Raw genomic sequence first — 18,385 nt, forward strand, 5'->3', positions numbered from 1 at the left:
AACTGTCTGTACTGTGCATTAAAAAACCTCTTGCTTACAGGTAGCTTAAAATAATCTTTGTAAAAATACAATAAGCATAAATCTTGATTTTTATTTGACCTGGAAGGCTAAAGCAACTGGCCTTTCATATGCTGGTTATTAATTTAGTTTAATTAAGAAAAAGTGTTACTTATTTTGTTAATGTGTTTCAGAATTGTCTAACTTGCTCATGCTTTGCTTCTGTTCCAGAATCTTCCCAGTCTCCTAAAAGATGATCGTTTTAAGGTCATGTTTGAGAATCCAGATTTCCAGGTGGATGAGCAGAGTGAAGAATTTAGGCTACTTAACCCACTTGTTTCTAAAATAAGTGAGAAAAGAAAGAGGAAGCTAAAGATCTTAGAAGAACTGGAAGCACAGGGACAGGTAAAACATTTTCCATTTGGATTAAGAAAACTCCATTTTTTTTTCCTCTGTTTCAAGCTTCAGACTTTTCACTCCAGAAGGATGGAGGCAATGTAAGAATGTCTTATTAACTACATAAATTAAGTGTAATTTATAATGTTGACTGTTTTGATATAATACTGTTTTTGCACAAATACAGGTTTGAAAAACATAAAATACATAGATGATAACAACCTTGTAATGTATTTTCAGCTTCGTTTGCTGTTACTGCTTTTGTCCAAAAATTGTAGTTCTCTTCAGCTGTATCTGTGTAAAAGCAGTCATATAATCTGATTGCAGGAATGATTTGGAAAGAAAATTAGTTGATGATTTCTTATTTTATACTATTTTTGTCTGCAGGAAGAGGAGGAAGAACCAGAAGGAAAAGCAAGTGATGCAGAAAGTTCTGAGAGTTCAGATGATGAAAAAGGCTGGGTTGAAGAGGTCAGGAAACAGCGCAAGCTTTTACGCCAAGAGGAAAAACTAAAGCGGCAGGAAAGGCTCAAGGAGGATCAGCAAACATTACTAAAACCTCAGTTTTTTGAGATTAAAGAAGGAGAGGAATTCAGAAGCTTCAAAGACTCTGCCAAAAAGCAGAAATTAATGAAGTAAGACTAATGTTCCTATTTTAATAGGTGGGGGTGGACGAACTTAAGTATTTCCCTACAGTGCAGGCCCACAATGTTTTGGCTTGGAAGCACTTGCTAGTAAAGCCACATTTGGTGATCCAGGGGTATAACTTAAAGTGACATAGTCGTTGAAAGCTTTGTTTTATAGATAAACAGATACACAAGTAGGACAGAGAGACAACACAAATGAAATTAGTAAGATACTGATGAGTCAGATTGGGGGATCCATTACTCAGTGTTGGTGAAGTGCTGTTCTTGCAGGTAACAGTGATCTCTTGTGAGACTGGCTATATTTCTCCACCAATGTCAGTGTGAGGTTAACAGGCTGGATGTTTTCCATCTGACTATCTAAAAGGATTTAGAATGCTACATGAGTAGTCACTGTTTTGGGAATAAGATCAAGATGTATCAACATGGTAAAAGAAAAATTGTTTCATGTGGGTGTTTTTATGGCATCTAGAAATTTTCAAAATATATACTGTTCTAATAATGTCAGGACTTAGTATTTCTGATTTTCTTTTTGCAATACAAAGTACCAGGCTAGGAGGGTGTTTTTTAAGTGTGGTTTGTTTGGTTTGGTTCAGTTTTTTCGTTTCCTTAAATTGATGATCATCTGAAATAATGGGTACATGGATAAGCATGTCAAACTAACAAGAAGAGGACTACTTGGCTTTGAGGTGCTCAATGGCTGCAGATCTCATTGATTTAGTTTTTTCCAGAGGTGAGTTGAGCCCTTCAGAAGATGAGATTTAATAGCATTTTATTGTTTGGAGCACAGACACTCGTTAAACCTTTCAAGACAGTAGCATCAAAGTTCTTCCAGCACAGCTGGGGCAGAGCAGAATTTTGACTAATGTTGGAAATGGTTTGTTGGGCTAGATGGATCTCATAATAAACATTTTGGTTTTATTTAGAATGAAATTATACTGTCAAAGAAAAGAAAGTGAATAATATAATGGGGCTGTTCCATTATGTCACTAATGACTACTCTACAATCTAGTTGTTTTATGATGGAAATTTTCAGGAGATACATAAAGAAACATTCTTGAACACGCTTGATAAAATTCAGCTTTTTAGCTAGAATGATCGATGAATGGATTTTAAGTATTAGCAAGACAGTGTCCCTATGGTAGTCAGATGGTTTATGAGTTCCATGTTGTACCTTTAAGACCTCTTTTAATAGAAATAGTGGTATTTTATAAATAAGGATTTATAGCAGTTCAGCAGAACTAATTGCCATGTTTTCGTTAGCTGTTTTTTATCAACAAGTAATGTCACACAGGGATTTTTCTTTGTTCTCTTTATTGAATATACCCACTTATTCTGAACTTTAAATTTCCTTAGATATTTCAATTATATTCCTTCTGAGTATAATTCTTTTTATTTTATGCTAGAAGAGGAAGCAACTTTTTGTCAGTTTTTCTTCTTTGTCAGGAGAAAGTCTACTCTGGATGCTCTGACAAAGTATTATAGGCTATTTTTTATTTTTTTTTACATTGTGAATAGGTTTATAGTCATATTACCTGTAACTTGGAAGGAGCTTGAAACACTGGTCAAATGACACTGTATTCCTAGTGCAAGTGAAATATTTCATTAAAAGGCTATATAGCTGCAGCCTACTCATATACTGTTGTGCAAATTCAGCTGCTAAGTTCTAAAGCAAATTCTCAGGGACACTTAATTTGAAGAGTAAAGATTTCATTTTGTTCAAAACATGGAAGGCTTAAATGTGAACAACAGTGCGCAAATTCAAGTAAATAAGCCAAGACAGTTGTAAGGATGCAAAGCATTTAGAAAAAAATAATCCAGTTTGACACAGGATGAAGTAAATTCTTTCATCTAGATTTAAGGGAGAAAAATAATTTCTTCACCCCAGAGCAAAAGTAAATACCAGAGACCTGTCCTGTAGATCAAAATGTGTGATGACATAAACCATCCAAAGACTTTTAACAGAGTTCTTGTAAAGAAAGGAGAATCTGTCTTAAGATTTGCTGCTAGATACCCTCTCTGGTAGATGCACAGATAGGATATCATGTAAAATGTAAAAAAATAAAAAGGAGAGCAATTTGAGGACAGAATAGGATGACCAAAAAAATGAATGTGGTAGCATCACTTCCTTTGTTTTCTGAGTTGCTGTCATTGAATTGACTTACATGGGTTTTTTTAGTTTTGTTTAAGCAATTAGCTCTATACTCGCTGATCACTTTGTGTTCCTCCAAGCATTGTTCTCAGCATAGAGTTTGGTGTGCCTCAAATTCTTAGAAAAAATTTAAAAATCAACAGCTGGTATCTTTTCATATAATGCATATCTGATATGATTTTGTAGTCATAATCATTTAGCCTGTGTTGTGAGCTAGCTTGTTTGGTTAAGTTAGCATTTTTACATATTAGAATTTTATGAAGAAAATAAATATGTTTTGTGCTGGTCTTATTCAGTGATAAGTAGTCAGAATAAAAGTAATTAATTCAAGTAGCATACTGAAAACTGGAAAGACTGTAGTGGCATGTACAATCTGGTGAGGCTGGCATGTTTGTCTTTGATTTGATATATCCAAGTTATGGAATGATGGTCTGTGACCAATATAATTAAGTACCTTAATACCTTCACTATGCATTTAATGGCTAGATGTTCTTTTTTTCTCTAATCATATAATGTTCTACCTGAGGAAACAGTTTATGACTTATATAAAACTGGGTGTTTCTTTTGACATGTTCCTGACTCAGCACGGCTCCAAGCCCAACTTTTAAAGCAGTGGTGCATACTATATATTTCTTCCTAGATCAACAGTCTACATATTTCTCTGTGCAGAAAAGCTGCAAAATTTGGTTCTATAAAACACCCTGTCTCAAATCCATCTAGGTTTAATTTTCCCCTTTTGTACTCTTACATTTGCACAACGAACCTGTAAATCCTTGCTTTCTTTCCCTATGACATAAGTTTCCTACCTAGTAACTTGAAAGGAAACCATAAAAGGAAAGTATTTTTATCTGTGTGCTAAGAGTTCTTTTGATTTATTTGATGTCCCTTTAAAGAGTATGTTACTGAAGTTAAAATATGTCAAAATCAAAAATTGTAGTAGTCATATTTTATAAAAACTATGACAGTTAAGGTATGTCTCTTCAGAAGTGGAAAAGAAAGCCAACAGAAACTTAGTTAGTATTGCTGAAGAAGTATTCCTGTTTTGCAGCAGGAAAAGTCCTGAAAAACTGTCGTCTTATAATGAGGAAGAAAAATTGCATGGGTAATTTTGTTGTTTGGTTTTTACATTAGGGCAGGGGAATTTGCTTCTCATAACGCTGTGAATGTATCCCTTGAATTAATTTGTTGAGAAAGATGTAAAAAAAAAACCCATCAAAAAAAAAACCAGAAAAAAACAGCTGTTGTTTGTGTACCAGTATGCACAATTCACTGTCACTTGAGGTGTTCACATTTTCAGATAAATAGAGCCGTGCCTGTGTTTTTTTCAGTAACATTACACCCCCACAGCATGTTGCTAGTATCTACTAATTTTAATTTTTCTCCTGACTGAAGCAGTGCCTAGGCAGTCATGCTAAATAATTGCTGGGTAGTAGCCATATTTCTCCAGTTCACTTTCAAAGGGGAGAAAAATGGGACTTCACTTGAATGTAGAAATCCCACCACAATGTTGGTGACTGATCTTCTGCCACAGTTAGCTCTAAGGCTTAGCTTGTCTTTCCGATTCACACAGATGGAACAAGTTTTTACATGTACTCAATGAAAAATATACTACAGAAAAAAATACAATCAAAGTACCTAGTCATGAGAAATAAAGTAGTTCTTGACAGTAATTTTTTCATTGTTAATCTGAAAAGTCTTTGTTACATAAAATGGCTCATTAACCAAAATTCAGTGGACTTCAGACACTTCATGCATAGGCCACAGCCATGATTTCTTCATGCACAGTAAATGCCATTGACTTTGGTGGCTGCTACTTTTTATATATATCATCTCTGTTTTCATGATGATTTATTTTCCACTTCTAAAATTGTACAGAAAATGTCTCTTGACCCTCTTCAGAGAGAGCTAATGAGGCACTAATACCATCTCAAATTGCAAAAACTAATTGTTTTTACAGTTAGGAGAATGTTTTCTAAGCACTTGCAGTGTGAGTTTGGTGTACAAGCCATGTCCCATTTTCAGAGGGTGCTACTTAACTCATAGGACCTACATTGTAGGAGAAGGATGAGCCATGTTAGGACTTATAGGTGCCTTTAGGGAGGCTGGCTGAAGCCAGCCCTGTCCCTGCCTGCCTGCCTCCCCCTGAGCTGGAGGCTCCTCAGCTGTTGCAGTTTACAGCCCACTTTAACTGGTCAGCTACCATCATATGAAACAGCAGCTCACAACCTGGAGCAGCTGGGGCACGTCCATGTGTCTTGCTTTTGCAGGGCATTAACTTCCAGTGAAGGAGCTCAAACCAGTGTCAGTTTTGATCACACCACCTACCCCATCTTCCCAGGAATTGGAGTTTGGTGCCTGAGGGACAGGCTCTACACCAGTTTGCTTACAGAAACTCGCTGATAAGCTCTCTGCTTGAAGGCATATGCTTCTGTGGAGTTCCTGTCTGGGCTCAGGGTCTGTCTTTATCACATTCTCTTGTTTATATTGTTCTTTTATTCAGAAAACTACTTAGACTGTTGTGGGCACAGTGACCAAACAGGCATTTGTGTTTGGATTAAGTAGTGAAGTGATTCGTTCAGAGATTCATTCCTGTGTATAGTCCAGCTTACTTCCTGCCATCAAAGGATTTCCAATTCAGAAATTACAAGATTTCGAGGAAACGGAATACAACTAACCTTACTTCTTCTATTTGTGGAGTTTAATGTCACCAACTTTTTTTGACATTTCATAGAAAACTATAGCAGTAGAAGGGTGTGGTTTCTTTCTCAATTAGAATCATGTTACTTTTTCAGCAGCAAAAACAATGAACTTTAAATAAATTTTAAAAGTGTTTCTACTGAAAGCAGTATCTGGAGGGAATGATTTGAATTTATCTTTTTGTTTCCTTAATGTTTATTTTTTTAGTTATGACATTTCAGGTTTTCAGAGATATTGGGATTAGTTTTGACTGCATTATCAACTTTTATAGCAAAAGATGCCAAAAATAGGGACTAATGTTAGTTTTTCTCTGCAGGAAATCTCTTGAAGATCGTTTAAAGCTTGAAGAAAAACTTGGCACACTCAATGTGTCTGATACCACAGTAGGCAGCAAACAGGCAACATTCAAATTAAAGAAGGTGAGTTTTATATATATATATATATATATATAATTTTTAAGATAATGCACAAGTAACTTTAGTTTTTGCATGAAAGAACAGGAACTTAAAACCGTCAAGCAAATGTCCCTCTTCATTTCTTTATGAGCTGCCAACTCTTCAGGTTCTTGCCAAGAGAATGAAAGCCTCCGGTAGTACTCTGTGTTTATCCCGTATAACTCAGGCAACACTCATAAAGTCTTATGTTCTGGTGGAAAATAATGGCTTGCATCTTGTAATAGTTATTTGCAGAGGTGCCACCAGAAGCTTGTGGCTGTGCCTGACTTCAATGCTAGCACTGATCAGATCTCAGTCTGCAGATCCAAATACAGTTCAGGGTGCTGTAATTTAGGCTTTCTCTTGGTTTAGTGTGTTGAGTGGTCACGGCATGATAGAAGCAGAGCTCCAAACCACCCGTGTTATTGACCTTATGGAACACAGGTCACAGGAATGAGCTCTTGTCCTATACTGGTTGTCAAATTCTGTATGGAGGGTGTAGTTGACTGCTTCCTATTTACCTTTCCCCCAAGGGTTTTCATTTTCCATTCTGAAAAATTTTGCAGATTGCATACAGGTGATTGCTTTATAGTCTGGGGACAGTTAAATAAATGCCTATGTGCATCTGCTACTGCTGCAGTACACTAAGGGATTTTTTTACTAGAAAATTGCTTTAGAACGGAAGAGAGGATTCAGTTTAAAAGCAGAATACCCATATGAATTGATACTTGACCTGACAAAATTTATTTTAGTTAAAATTGGTTTTCCTCAGATAAACATCTTTCCTATAATACATTTCTCCTTACCACTGGTCAAATACTGTTCTCACTGGTAAAACAGTCACAAAAATGGCTAAATAGTTATTTAATTGTCATGTTGAATATGCCTGGATTAAAAAAACCCCACAGATTTATTGACTGCTTCTACCTTACTTTACTGATTATTATCTGTTTGCAGATGTCCTTTTTAATCTGTTTTTATTCCTATATTCCTGGAACTTCAAATGTGGTGACTGTGGAGTTAAGTTGCAAATTCCTCTGCAGTGCCATGTAGGGTAACCTTTCTGGTGATTTTGCCAGCTCAGTAACTGATGGTATCTTGTAGGTTATTATATGGGCTTTTCAGGGCTTCAAAGCACAGTCTTTTTTACAGTAGCTTTAACTTAAAAAGTGCAAAGCCACAAGGTTTCTTGCAGTTGGTGGTGCACACTAAACTGTCAATTTTTACTGTCAAAGATTTGGTAGTAAGCTAGACGGACCTTGCAGGAAGAAGACAGACACAGCAGTGGTTTGGAGTGCCAATTTTACTTGATTCCACCAGATAAGATACAGCTTTGAGGGTTTTCTTTAATTATGGTGCTTCTAACATTTATGGATTTTCTTTTCCTCGCTATTTATTCATACTGCTTTATTGAAATGTGTACACTGTAGTCATCTGCATTAAAACGTTTTTTTAAATCTAATTTAAAGAAAAATAATGCATGTGCAGTGGAGGATATTTTCTTCAGTCAAGGGAGCAACAAAGTAAGACTTCCAAGTCTTCTCTCAAATTAACAGACTCTGTATATATCTTCTGAAGTCCCAAGGAATGAATCAGGGAAAGCTAGGAGGAAGTCACACTGTGCAGTCTTGGCGGCACTTCTTTTCAGAGGATGAAGAGTTGGAGTTGATAAGCAAAAAAGGGATTTTAGTGTCACTGGAAACATCAGCTTCTGTTCTGTGGTGTCATTTCCTTAGAGAGCAGGTGTAGTTAGGAGTTGGTGGAAAAATTTCGTAGGGGAGGGAATTGTCCTTTTGTAGGGTTGTTGTCACTTCAGCTCCTAAGTCAGTGGAACTGAGGCTGGACTTGCTCCTGCAGGTTTGGTATGTTGGCAGCCTCCTGGTGCCTAGCTACCACTGACAGATGCAGTGATGAAACAGTTTGTCATTGATATTTCACAGTTTAGTTTTCAGAGAATTTGAATATGTTTCCTGCAGTGTGGCTGCTTATTTTTCAGTTTCAATATGCTTTATCATAGCAAACAGATCTAACAAAATAGCAGGATTTCTAAAATACCAAAGTACTTATACTACTAGTACAGTATAGAAGACATTTTAAAACCCCAAACCTTAAAACTTCTAGTGCAGATCAAGGTCATTCAGTTTCAGTACACTATGAGTAGCTGTCAATATGAACTTAAGTAAGATTCATCAAGATTCTTTCAGAAGAGGTCTAGAGACAGAGAAAAGATCCCTGAATTTTCAAATAGTGGATTTCTTGTTGCTGTACTTGCAGTGAAAGTGGGAATTCATAAGTTTCATCAAAGTCTAAAGACCAGTAGCTTTTTCTGCCTTGATAACCAGTATGGGCTGATTGCTATATTTGGTGAATTGGTTTGTATCTCACCTCAACCAAAATGCTGTCCATACAAGCAAACCTCTAGCTCAGCTTAAACAGTTTGTGAATGGGGGGGACAAACTGACACGAATGCTCTTGGTACAGAGTGAGATGCAGTGGGGATGCAGCTTCATCCACAGTGGTAATACTGTCACACTCTCAGTGCAGTTATCCTGGGCTGCTTGAACTTGCTCAAATTGCTTGAATACTTTTTGACATGGACAGTTGCCTGAGCTTGGCTAGTTCAAGTCTGCTAGTTACAGTTTATGCTTAGTTTAAAGACAAGATTTAGTCTTCCATAGAAAATAGTAGTTAGTGTCTGTAAGAGCCATTTCATCTATACGGTACATCAAAACATCTTCCCACATGTTTTTTGATTTAGAGAAGAAACATTAATAGAGCATAGGAGCAGACATTTAGAATTACTTTCATGTAGAAAGTCTTTCTAGAATTGCATACAGCATATCAAACACTTTCAAGAATTCATAAGAACACATTTTAGGAAACATGTATGTTCAGCAGATTTAACTAATTGTTCTGTCTTGTTAAAATTAAATTGTGGAATATTAAGCCTGACAAATTCCAACAAACGTTTGGACAATACTCTTGCACACACAGTGTGATTGTGGCCAGAGAGACTCCTGTAGTGCTAGGGGTTGGATTCAGTGATACCTGTGGGTCCCTTCCTACTCACTTTATTCTGTTCTGTGATTCTGTGATTAAACTTGAAAACACTAGTTAATGAAAGTACATACTAAGTAGCCACAAATTGGGATATTCTTAAGGTATTTAGGCATAAATTCTGGAGTGTATTGTTAAGCATGCTTTTTTAATCTAAAATACATTATTCATTGTTTTTTGATATCTTTATGTTAAACATTTACTCTGAAAGACTTGGAATGATAATGCCTAAGTTACAGTCTGACACATGATAGCATGGGGCAATTAATGGTAGCATTTTCAGATTTGCATAATGGAATTCTGTCTTGATATATTGGTACTGGGACAATGAGGTGATGTGTAAATTTACAGGAACCTGAGTCTATTTTTGTTTTAATATTCCAGTCAGAACAGCAAAGGAAACAGCAGGAAGCTGAGAAACGACATCGTCAAGAGAGGAAAACTCTTCGGCGCTCTGCCAGTCATCTCAAGAGCAGACGTGGAAGAGGACGACTATTCCATTGATTTCTGTTATTTTTTTAAGAAACTTTTTACCTCATTTTTCTTTTGAAAAAGGGACTTTTTCAAATTGGGACACAGTACCAATGGATTTGAATTTTGATTCGTTGGTGAACATGAAACCAGAACTTCTTAAACCTTGTGTTAATTAATGAAAAGTTTGTGAAAGTTAAAGTACTGACCAAAGGACATTATAAATATGGTCCATTGTGAACTGCATTTGTTCAGAAATCACCAGCAACTGGTTATTATGTAACACTTTGTTACAGGTTTTCTATATAAGACTTTATGTATACAACAAGGCTGCCTGTCTTTTATTTAACTAAGAGCTGTGAGTTTTAGTTCCTGAAGTCTTTGTGACTGCTTAGATATAAGATCAAGGGTAAGTTATTTTGTCTAAAAGCTTATCTTTATAAGGGCACAACACATTTTTCTGGTTCTTGAAGGATGACACACAATTGTGTTTTTCAAAAACTGACTTTGGCTTTATAGTCTGGGGTTGCCTTTAGTAGCAAGTGGTACAAATGGTTGTCAGGAGGACAATTGAGAATGCCTGATTTGGGTTCCTCTGAGTCACTCCATAAGGAAACCTCTCTAGCCAACCCAGTGTACAAAGGGGAAGCTCAGAGTGGTAGTCCTGTTAACTTAGATTTTGTAAATACAAAACCCAGTGTTTCTGTTTTGGAAAGCCAGCCATGGTTCAACATAGATTAAGTGGTATATGTTCATATAACAAGCACTTTAAGGCCATGCCAGCAGTCTCCTATGCTTCAAAAAAAGAGTTTAGTTAAATAAGTTAAAAAACCCTTGAACCTAAGTAGGTCACTATTTAACAAATAAATTAATTTTTACCTTTGATCCTAAATGAACCTTTTTATTGCTTTTTAAAAGCCTTTATAATTTGCCTTTTTCCTAGATAAAACCTGAACTTTGGATCCAATAAGAATCAATGAATCTCCCTGTCACTGTTAATCTTTTTAACACATTCATAGGATCTTAAGTGTTTTGCTTTATAAAACAGAGAGGTATTAATCTGGTCAGGTCCCTTGGACAGTATTTGTAGAATCTTTGCAATTACTTCAGTAAAGGCCTTGATTTCTCATAGCCTGATTTTTTTGTTTTTGTTTTGTTTTGTTGTTAGATGATAGAAAAACAAGCCACGTGGGTGGTTTTTTTCCTCCCTGACTTTATTTTATGTGCTTTAATTCCTTCTGATTTTAATTATATTGCTGTCTTTAGTTTAAAAAGGCCCTTTCACATGATATTTTTATCTTTAAAAACTTTCATTGTAGTCATCACCTCTGCACTTGCATTCAACTAAAGGATGAGTCTCTCAATACCTATTTTTTTACCTCTAGCTATGAAATTTCTGCATTGTCCATAAGCTTCTCATGCTTTTCATTTAGCCCAGAACTATTCAGTTTTCCAATGCGAGTCTCACCTATGCTGTAAGTACCATTATTACTTCTTAGGCACTGAGAAAATGTGAGTGCAGTTGTGGTTGCTTTGGGGTATGTCCCTCTTTTTGTAGTGTTGTCCTTTGACATTCAAGATTTTGAAATCCAAATGCAAGTTAAAATATGTACTAGTGCAACATCTTCCCCCTGGAGCATTATGTTTTCTCTTAGAAACTGTGTGCAGTTCCAGTGTGCTCACATCATACATGGGGCTGTAGGAATGTAGGAAGGTTAACAGTGGAAACTGGCCTCCATCGTGGTTGATACAGGGAGAGTTGAGGACTGAATGGAGAGTTGGCAGTGTAAGAGCAGGAATTTGGCAGAGTTTGCTCCTTCTCATGGTGGGCCTGAATTCTATTATATTTGATCTAGAGCTGCATTTATGGTTGAAGGCAGCTGTATTTCAGCAATGGTTTTGTGGGCTGTCAAGAGCAGTAAAAACTAAACATGGTTAATCTACAGGGTGGTAATGCATTGAATTTGAAATGGTTGACTTTCAGCTTAAAATGAGTGCTGTTTATTTCACTACAAAGAAAGTTGGGATACCCTTCAAAACGCCTCATTCGACCTGCTGGCAGTGCTCTTCCTAATGCACCCCAGGACACCACTGGCCTTCTGGCAGCTCATGGACAGCTTATTGTCCACCAGCACCCCCAGGTCCTTCTCTGCAGAGCTGCATCCCAGCAAGTCAGCCCCAGTCTGTGCTGGTGCCCAGGGTTATTCCTCCCCAGGTACAGAGCCCTGCATTTGCCTTTGTTAAATTTGAAACTGTTCCTCTCTGCCCCTCTCTCCAACCTGTTGGGGTCTTTCTGAAGGGCTGCATGGCCCTCTGGGGTATTGGCCACTCCTCACAGCTTTGTGTCATCAGGGAACTTGCTGAAGAGGCTTCTGTCCCTTCATCCAGGTCATTGATGAATAAGTCAAACAATATTGACCCTTAGGGGACACGACAGTGACAGCCTTCAACTGGACCCTGTGCCACTGATGATGCCTCTCTGGGGTCTGCCATTCAGCCAGTTCACAATCCACATCACTGTCTGCATAGGGAGCTGGCATGAAGCATGCTTAGATTGTTGGGATTGGTTAAGCAGATTAACAGCAGGTTAAAGTTCCTCTTGAACAGCTCTCTGGGGAAGATTGGAAGTTTCAGTAGAAGCTGGCGTATTACTGCAACATCATTGCAAATTAATTAACTTCATCATGCAACCAAAGCAGGCATTTTTTAAGTGTCAGCCTGGGTTTCATTAATGTTTTTCAGTCAGCAGTCACATCATTTTCTGTACTGCAGGAATCAGTATTCATCCAGAATTGCAATTCCTAGAAGCTGAGCAGCTACTGGGAACCTTTGTGACATTTAAGATTTGTACTCTTAAGGTGTGATCACATGCTGTAGCCTTATGGAAACCCTGATTGTTTCATATGTGTGAGAACATAGTGGTGAGAATCAGTTTTAAAAATTCACTATAAATAAATGTAAAGATAGTGGTTAAATGTGAGTGAAATGCTCATGGGATAACGGAATGACCTAGGTCTGATGTGTCAGCTGTACTTCAGTACTTTTTTACTCCACAGGTAATATGATTTATATCAGTTAGGCTATTAGTCATTCAAAAAACATTGAACAAAAACTAATTATCTAATGTTCTTTCCAAAAATTCTATTACCAAGCCAAGAATTGTTCTATGTTCCTATGGCTGGTATAAATGTTTGAAATTAAGAGCATCTACCAATTAAAACAAAACAGTGAAAAAAATTTACTGTACCCCACACTGCTGGTTTTTAATATCTGAACAAAAGAAACATGGTTTTAAAATACTACCTTGCATACATAGCAAGGGTGTGTAAAACGTATATGCATATTTTTACACTCATAGGGTTTACGTATGAAGCTTAAAGCAGGTTTGCGATGTCAAGATTCAGGAGGAGTTGTGAGAGAGAATGGAATAGTTTTCAGATTACTCCATCTTGTTTTGCAGCAGCCTTTTATATTTGTATTCTTCATGCTTCCAGGTTTGAAAATGGGGAATATAATTTAATTCCTTGAAGAAAGAACCGTATTTCAGATGCAGGAATACAGTGAAGCAGTGCAGCTCCTTGCCTGGGTTGTGCAATGTCCACAAAAAGACTTGTGATGTTGGATTAAACATCTACAGGTATAGATGTCTGCACCTTCAGGTGTAGTGGAGCCTTCCCTGAGGAAGAGGAATGCTTTAATGAACTTTAGAGAACCTCACCTTCCTCTATGAATGTTGTAGGGGATAGGGAGGAAATGTGTATCATTAATTGACTGGAGTAATTTTCTCCCTTTGTCTCATCCTTCCACTGAATCACTCACTAGTTTTATCTCCATCTCTTTATTAAAGATTAAGTACTTCTTTTGGCATGTGTCCAGAGCTAATATATTTTGTCTGATCTTGAGAAGTACGGGGATTTTAAACTGAACGAAAGCATATAAATCTGTTGTTAATTTTAACCTCTTGATCTTTATCTCTGTATTTCAAAGCCCATTTTACTCAACAACTGACTCTTTATGTTGAACATGAAATAGTCTTGTCACCAAAACGAAGAGTTTATAGTAAAATCTGCAGAAAATAATCAGATTTAGCACCACATACAGTTTACACAACTGGAAGAAAAGGATTTCCTGAATTTTAAAGGATCTCCAGGTCATAGAATCATAGGGTCATTTGGGGTCCAAGGGACCTTAAAGATGATCTCGTTCCAACCCCCTGCCATGGGCAGAGAACCTTCCACTAGACCAGGTTGCTCAGAGCCCTATCCAACTTGGCCCTGAACACTGCCAGGGAAGGGGAGTCCACATATGCTCTGGGCAACCGGTGCCACTGCCTCATCAGCCTCACAGTAAAGAATTTCTTCTTAATATCTAACCTAAACCCACCCCTTTTCAGCTTAAGGCCATTCTTCCTTGTCCTATCTCCACGCTTGCTACATGCCCATGTGCAAAATCCCTCTGCAACTCTCTTGAAGGCCCCCTTCAGTATTGGAAGGTGCTCTAAAGTCACCCCAACCCTTCTCTCTCCGGGCTGAACAACCCCAATTCTCAGCCTGTCTTCATAAGAGATGTTCCAGCCTGTGATCAAATTAGTGGCTCTCCTTTATTTTGTAATTTGACCCAGATCCTTAATCCACATGGGGCCTAGTTGCAAATTTCTATTGCTAAGTGACACGTTACTTTGCATTTGTCCTGCAAGTGGCATTTCCATACAAAATACTTTTGAGTATCCCCTGGTACAGACTGGTTTGCACTCATGTATCAGCAGAGCTAAAATAGGTGGGTTTTTGTACAACTGAATGAAAATCATGATGACCAAACCATCCATATTAGTGTAAACTCAGAAATGTGTCTACCTGTTGCTGACTGTTTCTCAGGATCTCTATCTTCTGTTCTTTGCTTACTGTTTTAGACTATGGAGCATATCAAAGAAGAGAAAATTCACCCTGAGCATATTCAGAAAGGAGTAATTTTTATCTTACTCTTTGAAAAGGATTGAGTGCTGCACTTCCTTTGACAGCTATATTTAATTAGAGTTGAGGGACAATAATTTTGCAGTAAGATCAGATACAAGTTGAAATGCTCTCATTCAGTGGGGTTATGCTGAGATTTGGGTCAGTTTACCTATGCAGGCAAGGCCTTGTTCCCAGTTAATTCTTCATTGAGTGGGGGCAAAAGTAAAAACTTCATTTCCTCATTAAAGAAAAAACTAGGCAGTTAAAGTGGGAAATACCAGCCCAGCCCTAATCAGAATTTATACTCCCAATTCCTGGAACCACCCTTCCCTTCCCTACAGCAGTTTCTGACAAAGCTGCTCTCTCTCTCTTACTTATTATCTCATTTGAACATCTGGCTCTTTCTTCTGGAGTGCCTCTGTCTACATTCCATTTTTTTCTGTTAATATCAGGATCTCTGGTACAAATTTGTACAGATAGAGCACAGATTTGAGAATGAGCACTAAAATGGTAATAGTAGACTGGCTGTGTATGGGCACATCTTGAGCAGAAAGAATTTGTGTGAGCCTGGAGATCCAGAGAGCTGTGGCACCAGAGGGGATTCAGAGAGCTGGTGCACACTCCTGTACATGTTACTGGCAGTAGGCAGTGCAGTGTTGCTTTTCCCCCAGAAATACACTTTGCTCTGTGTGGATCCGTACTGCTAGCTCTCCTTCACTAAGGTCTAGGTGTTTTGACTGGGATTGGTGTGTTTTGTATTTTTTAAAAGAATTTTACCTGCAGCATTAGTATAATTGCAATGTAGAGTTGTATTACAAAACATTTAGCATTTAAAAGCATCCAAGTGATATATTTTCTGATTTCAATCATTAATATTATGTCCTTTCCATTTACCAGCATTTCTTCTTTTTAACCTTTATAATATTGCCATAATATGGAGTGCATACAGCATGGGTCATAAAAGACCACATGCCTACCTGTGAAGATTTAATCATCTTATGCAAGCGACAGTGTTGTGAAAAGTAATTATCTTGTCTATTGGGGTTCTGCTGATATTCTTGTAAACTGAATCAAAAGGGAAGTTTCATCATAGGTACTTTTTCTCCTTTCCCAGATGTAAACTGTATATTGCCTAATGGGACTGTGACACTGTTGCACTGAAAATGAGGCAATATTTTAAACAGATCTCCAAAGCAAATAAGTATCCTCTATCAGAGATTCTTTAGACAGGTTTCAACAAATCACTTTTGCACAATGTCATGGTAACTGCATTGCTGCAACTTAAGAACCACTAGATGAAGAAGAGTGTAGATGATTATTCTCCAATTCTTAGGACAGGGCCTGACACTGTTCAGTTTACAAGTACAGACACAACCAGGAGCATTGTGTAACATCTCACATGTGCCTGTAGTCGAGGACTGGTGTCGCTCATCTACAACTTAGCCAGTGAGGGAAGACATTAGAATGATTGGCAACTTTAGAGGCAGTTATTCCAGGAGAATTCACAGATGATGATTCTTTATTCCTGTAATCTGTCCCCCAAACCATGAAAGATTCCAGTTAAAAACTGGAAGAAGATGGAAATTTCTCCAGAGCAAAGGTGAGGCACAAGGCTATGTCAGGTATTCAAGAAATGCTTGACCCCTGGAGTAGTGGGAAGGAAAGCTTACTTCAGTGATGGCGTTTGGGATAGATGTGATGGCAAGGCTGCCAGGATATGCTGGATATGCAATGTGACCAAATCAAGGAGGATTTGCTCCCAAGCAGAGAGAACACTGTGCTTCAGGGTGCTACAGGATGAAATGACCAAACAGTCGAGGCAGGTGGCTCCTACCCTCCAGAGGATCCCTCTTTCCCTTCTTAAATGATGTGTACGTGATGTCTACTGAAAGGATTTCTAGGAAGTCATGCTCAAAAGTGGATGTCTGCCTTGGCTTCTAGTGACATTTACATGCTTCCTCTTAATCAGAAAAGTAATTGACTGTTAGTGTCACTTTTGAGAGTTTTCCCTTGTCTCTGAAGATTTGGGGAATCAGAACTCTTCCCTTCGAAGAGGCCACTTCCCATGAAACTAGGAATTTCTCATAGAAACAACTTAGAAAAAGTCACTGTTTAGTAAGACAGTCAGTAAGGCAGCTGGAAAGACAGGGAGAAAGGAGGGAGAAAATCGTTTGAGATTTGGCCAAATGTTTCTCTTAAAACATTTTACAAAAAAAAAAAGAAAAAAGAAAAAAAAAAAGGCTTATCAGTGGAAATGTCAGCTTTTCAAGAGCTGAAACTAATCTGCTCTTCATTTGGGGTTTTCAGTGAAAACTTTCAGTGTTTAATTTTATTGCTGTTTTCCCCTAGAAGGTGCAGTCCTGTCCTGACCTTGTGCAGTTTCTTGCACTTCAGGGTCTTCTAAAAACTGGATTCCTCCAGCCAGCATGGCAAGGTACAGCTGGTCAGGTAGAAATAGTAATGTAAGCTCTTTCAAAAATTTTTTCTGATTCTGCTGCCCCCCATCCCCTGCAACATCTGGAATTACAGGGGGTTAGATATTTGGGCACACTCTGATCACAAGGGCTAAAGTGCTAGCCTGTCTGAACCCTTTTTATCTTCCCTTCCTCCTATGTAAGCATGTTTTTGACACCTCTTGTTATATTTTCTCCTCCCTGTCGAGCTGAGGAGGGCAGTGATTGAGGAGCTTTGGGGCACCTTATACCTCTTCATTTTTTCATTCTGTCTTTAGCTGGTAAGTTTTAACAGCAAAACAATTTCTGCACTAAATAGGAATAGTAAGAATGAAAATTATTCTTTAGCTGGTAAGTTTTAACAGCAAAACAATTTCTGCACTATATAGGAATAGTAAGAATGAAAATTATTATCAATGTTGTTTTTCCCTAGTATAGTTGGAATTTGGTGAAGCTAACAGATAGGAGCTAAGTGGAAATGATTTCTTAATCACAGGAAGCCTTAGAGCTTCTGAATTTGGGACCCCCTTACTTCTGGCTTCATCTATGCCCTTCATCTAGCTCATCACAGTGAGTAATGCATTTTAGGGCATCTATATAACTAACTTGAACATACAAAACGGACAGAAGAACTAGATGGACTTAAGAAGCTGTTGCTATGTAAGGTACTTGTACAGCCAAACAACTTCTACTTTATGAGCTTGTGTTTCTCCCACAGGTCAAATTTTCTGCTTCTTCTTCTTTGGCTAGGAAAAGAATTGGGACTGGCCTGCAGGCTTGCTCAGAGTTCAGGTGTGCTTGAATCTCTGAACACAGCTCAGAAATTCCCAGGGCAAGGCTGTCCTAGGATTTTGTCAGTGTATCCATGCCTCCAACCTTTCCTCTACTGTGCATTCTCTGAACAATCTTCATGCTCTTTCTTGAAAGCCTTCTATACGTCAGTGCATTTTAAAGCTGGTGTATCTAGAAATATCTTCCCTTTTTCAGCAAGGTACCACAGGCTCCCAGTGGATCCTAGACAGTGTTCCTCACCACCAAGCTGAAAAGCAATAGAATCAAAACTTTCCATGGGAGGTTTGACTTTATTCCATAAATATTGCAGGTCTGTAAAAGTAAAGTTGGCCACTGGCTT

At 37.9% G+C, this 18,385-nt stretch overlaps 1 protein-coding gene across 3 annotated transcripts in view; it reads left to right on the top strand.

Annotated features, from left to right (window-relative positions):
• Positions 1-11,209, top strand: part of NOL10 (nucleolar protein 10) — a 50,730-nt gene extending 39,521 nt beyond the window's left edge. For all 3 annotated transcript variants that reach the window (XM_062489698.1, XM_062489700.1, XM_062489699.1), the window contains 4 exons: positions 229-402; positions 781-1,028; positions 6,203-6,305; positions 9,762-11,209. In XM_062489698.1, coding sequence (XP_062345682.1) covers positions 229-402; positions 781-1,028; positions 6,203-6,305; positions 9,762-9,881 — 645 coding nt within the window. In that variant the 3' untranslated portion in view covers positions 9,882-11,209. The remainder of the gene's footprint in view (positions 1-228; positions 403-780; positions 1,029-6,202; positions 6,306-9,761) is intronic.
• The last annotated feature ends 7,176 nt before the right edge of the window (positions 11,210-18,385 follow it).

Source organism: Cinclus cinclus, chromosome 3, assembly GCF_963662255.1.
Source record: "Cinclus cinclus chromosome 3, bCinCin1.1, whole genome shotgun sequence".
NCBI classification, from domain to species: domain Eukaryota; kingdom Metazoa; phylum Chordata; class Aves; order Passeriformes; family Cinclidae; genus Cinclus; species Cinclus cinclus.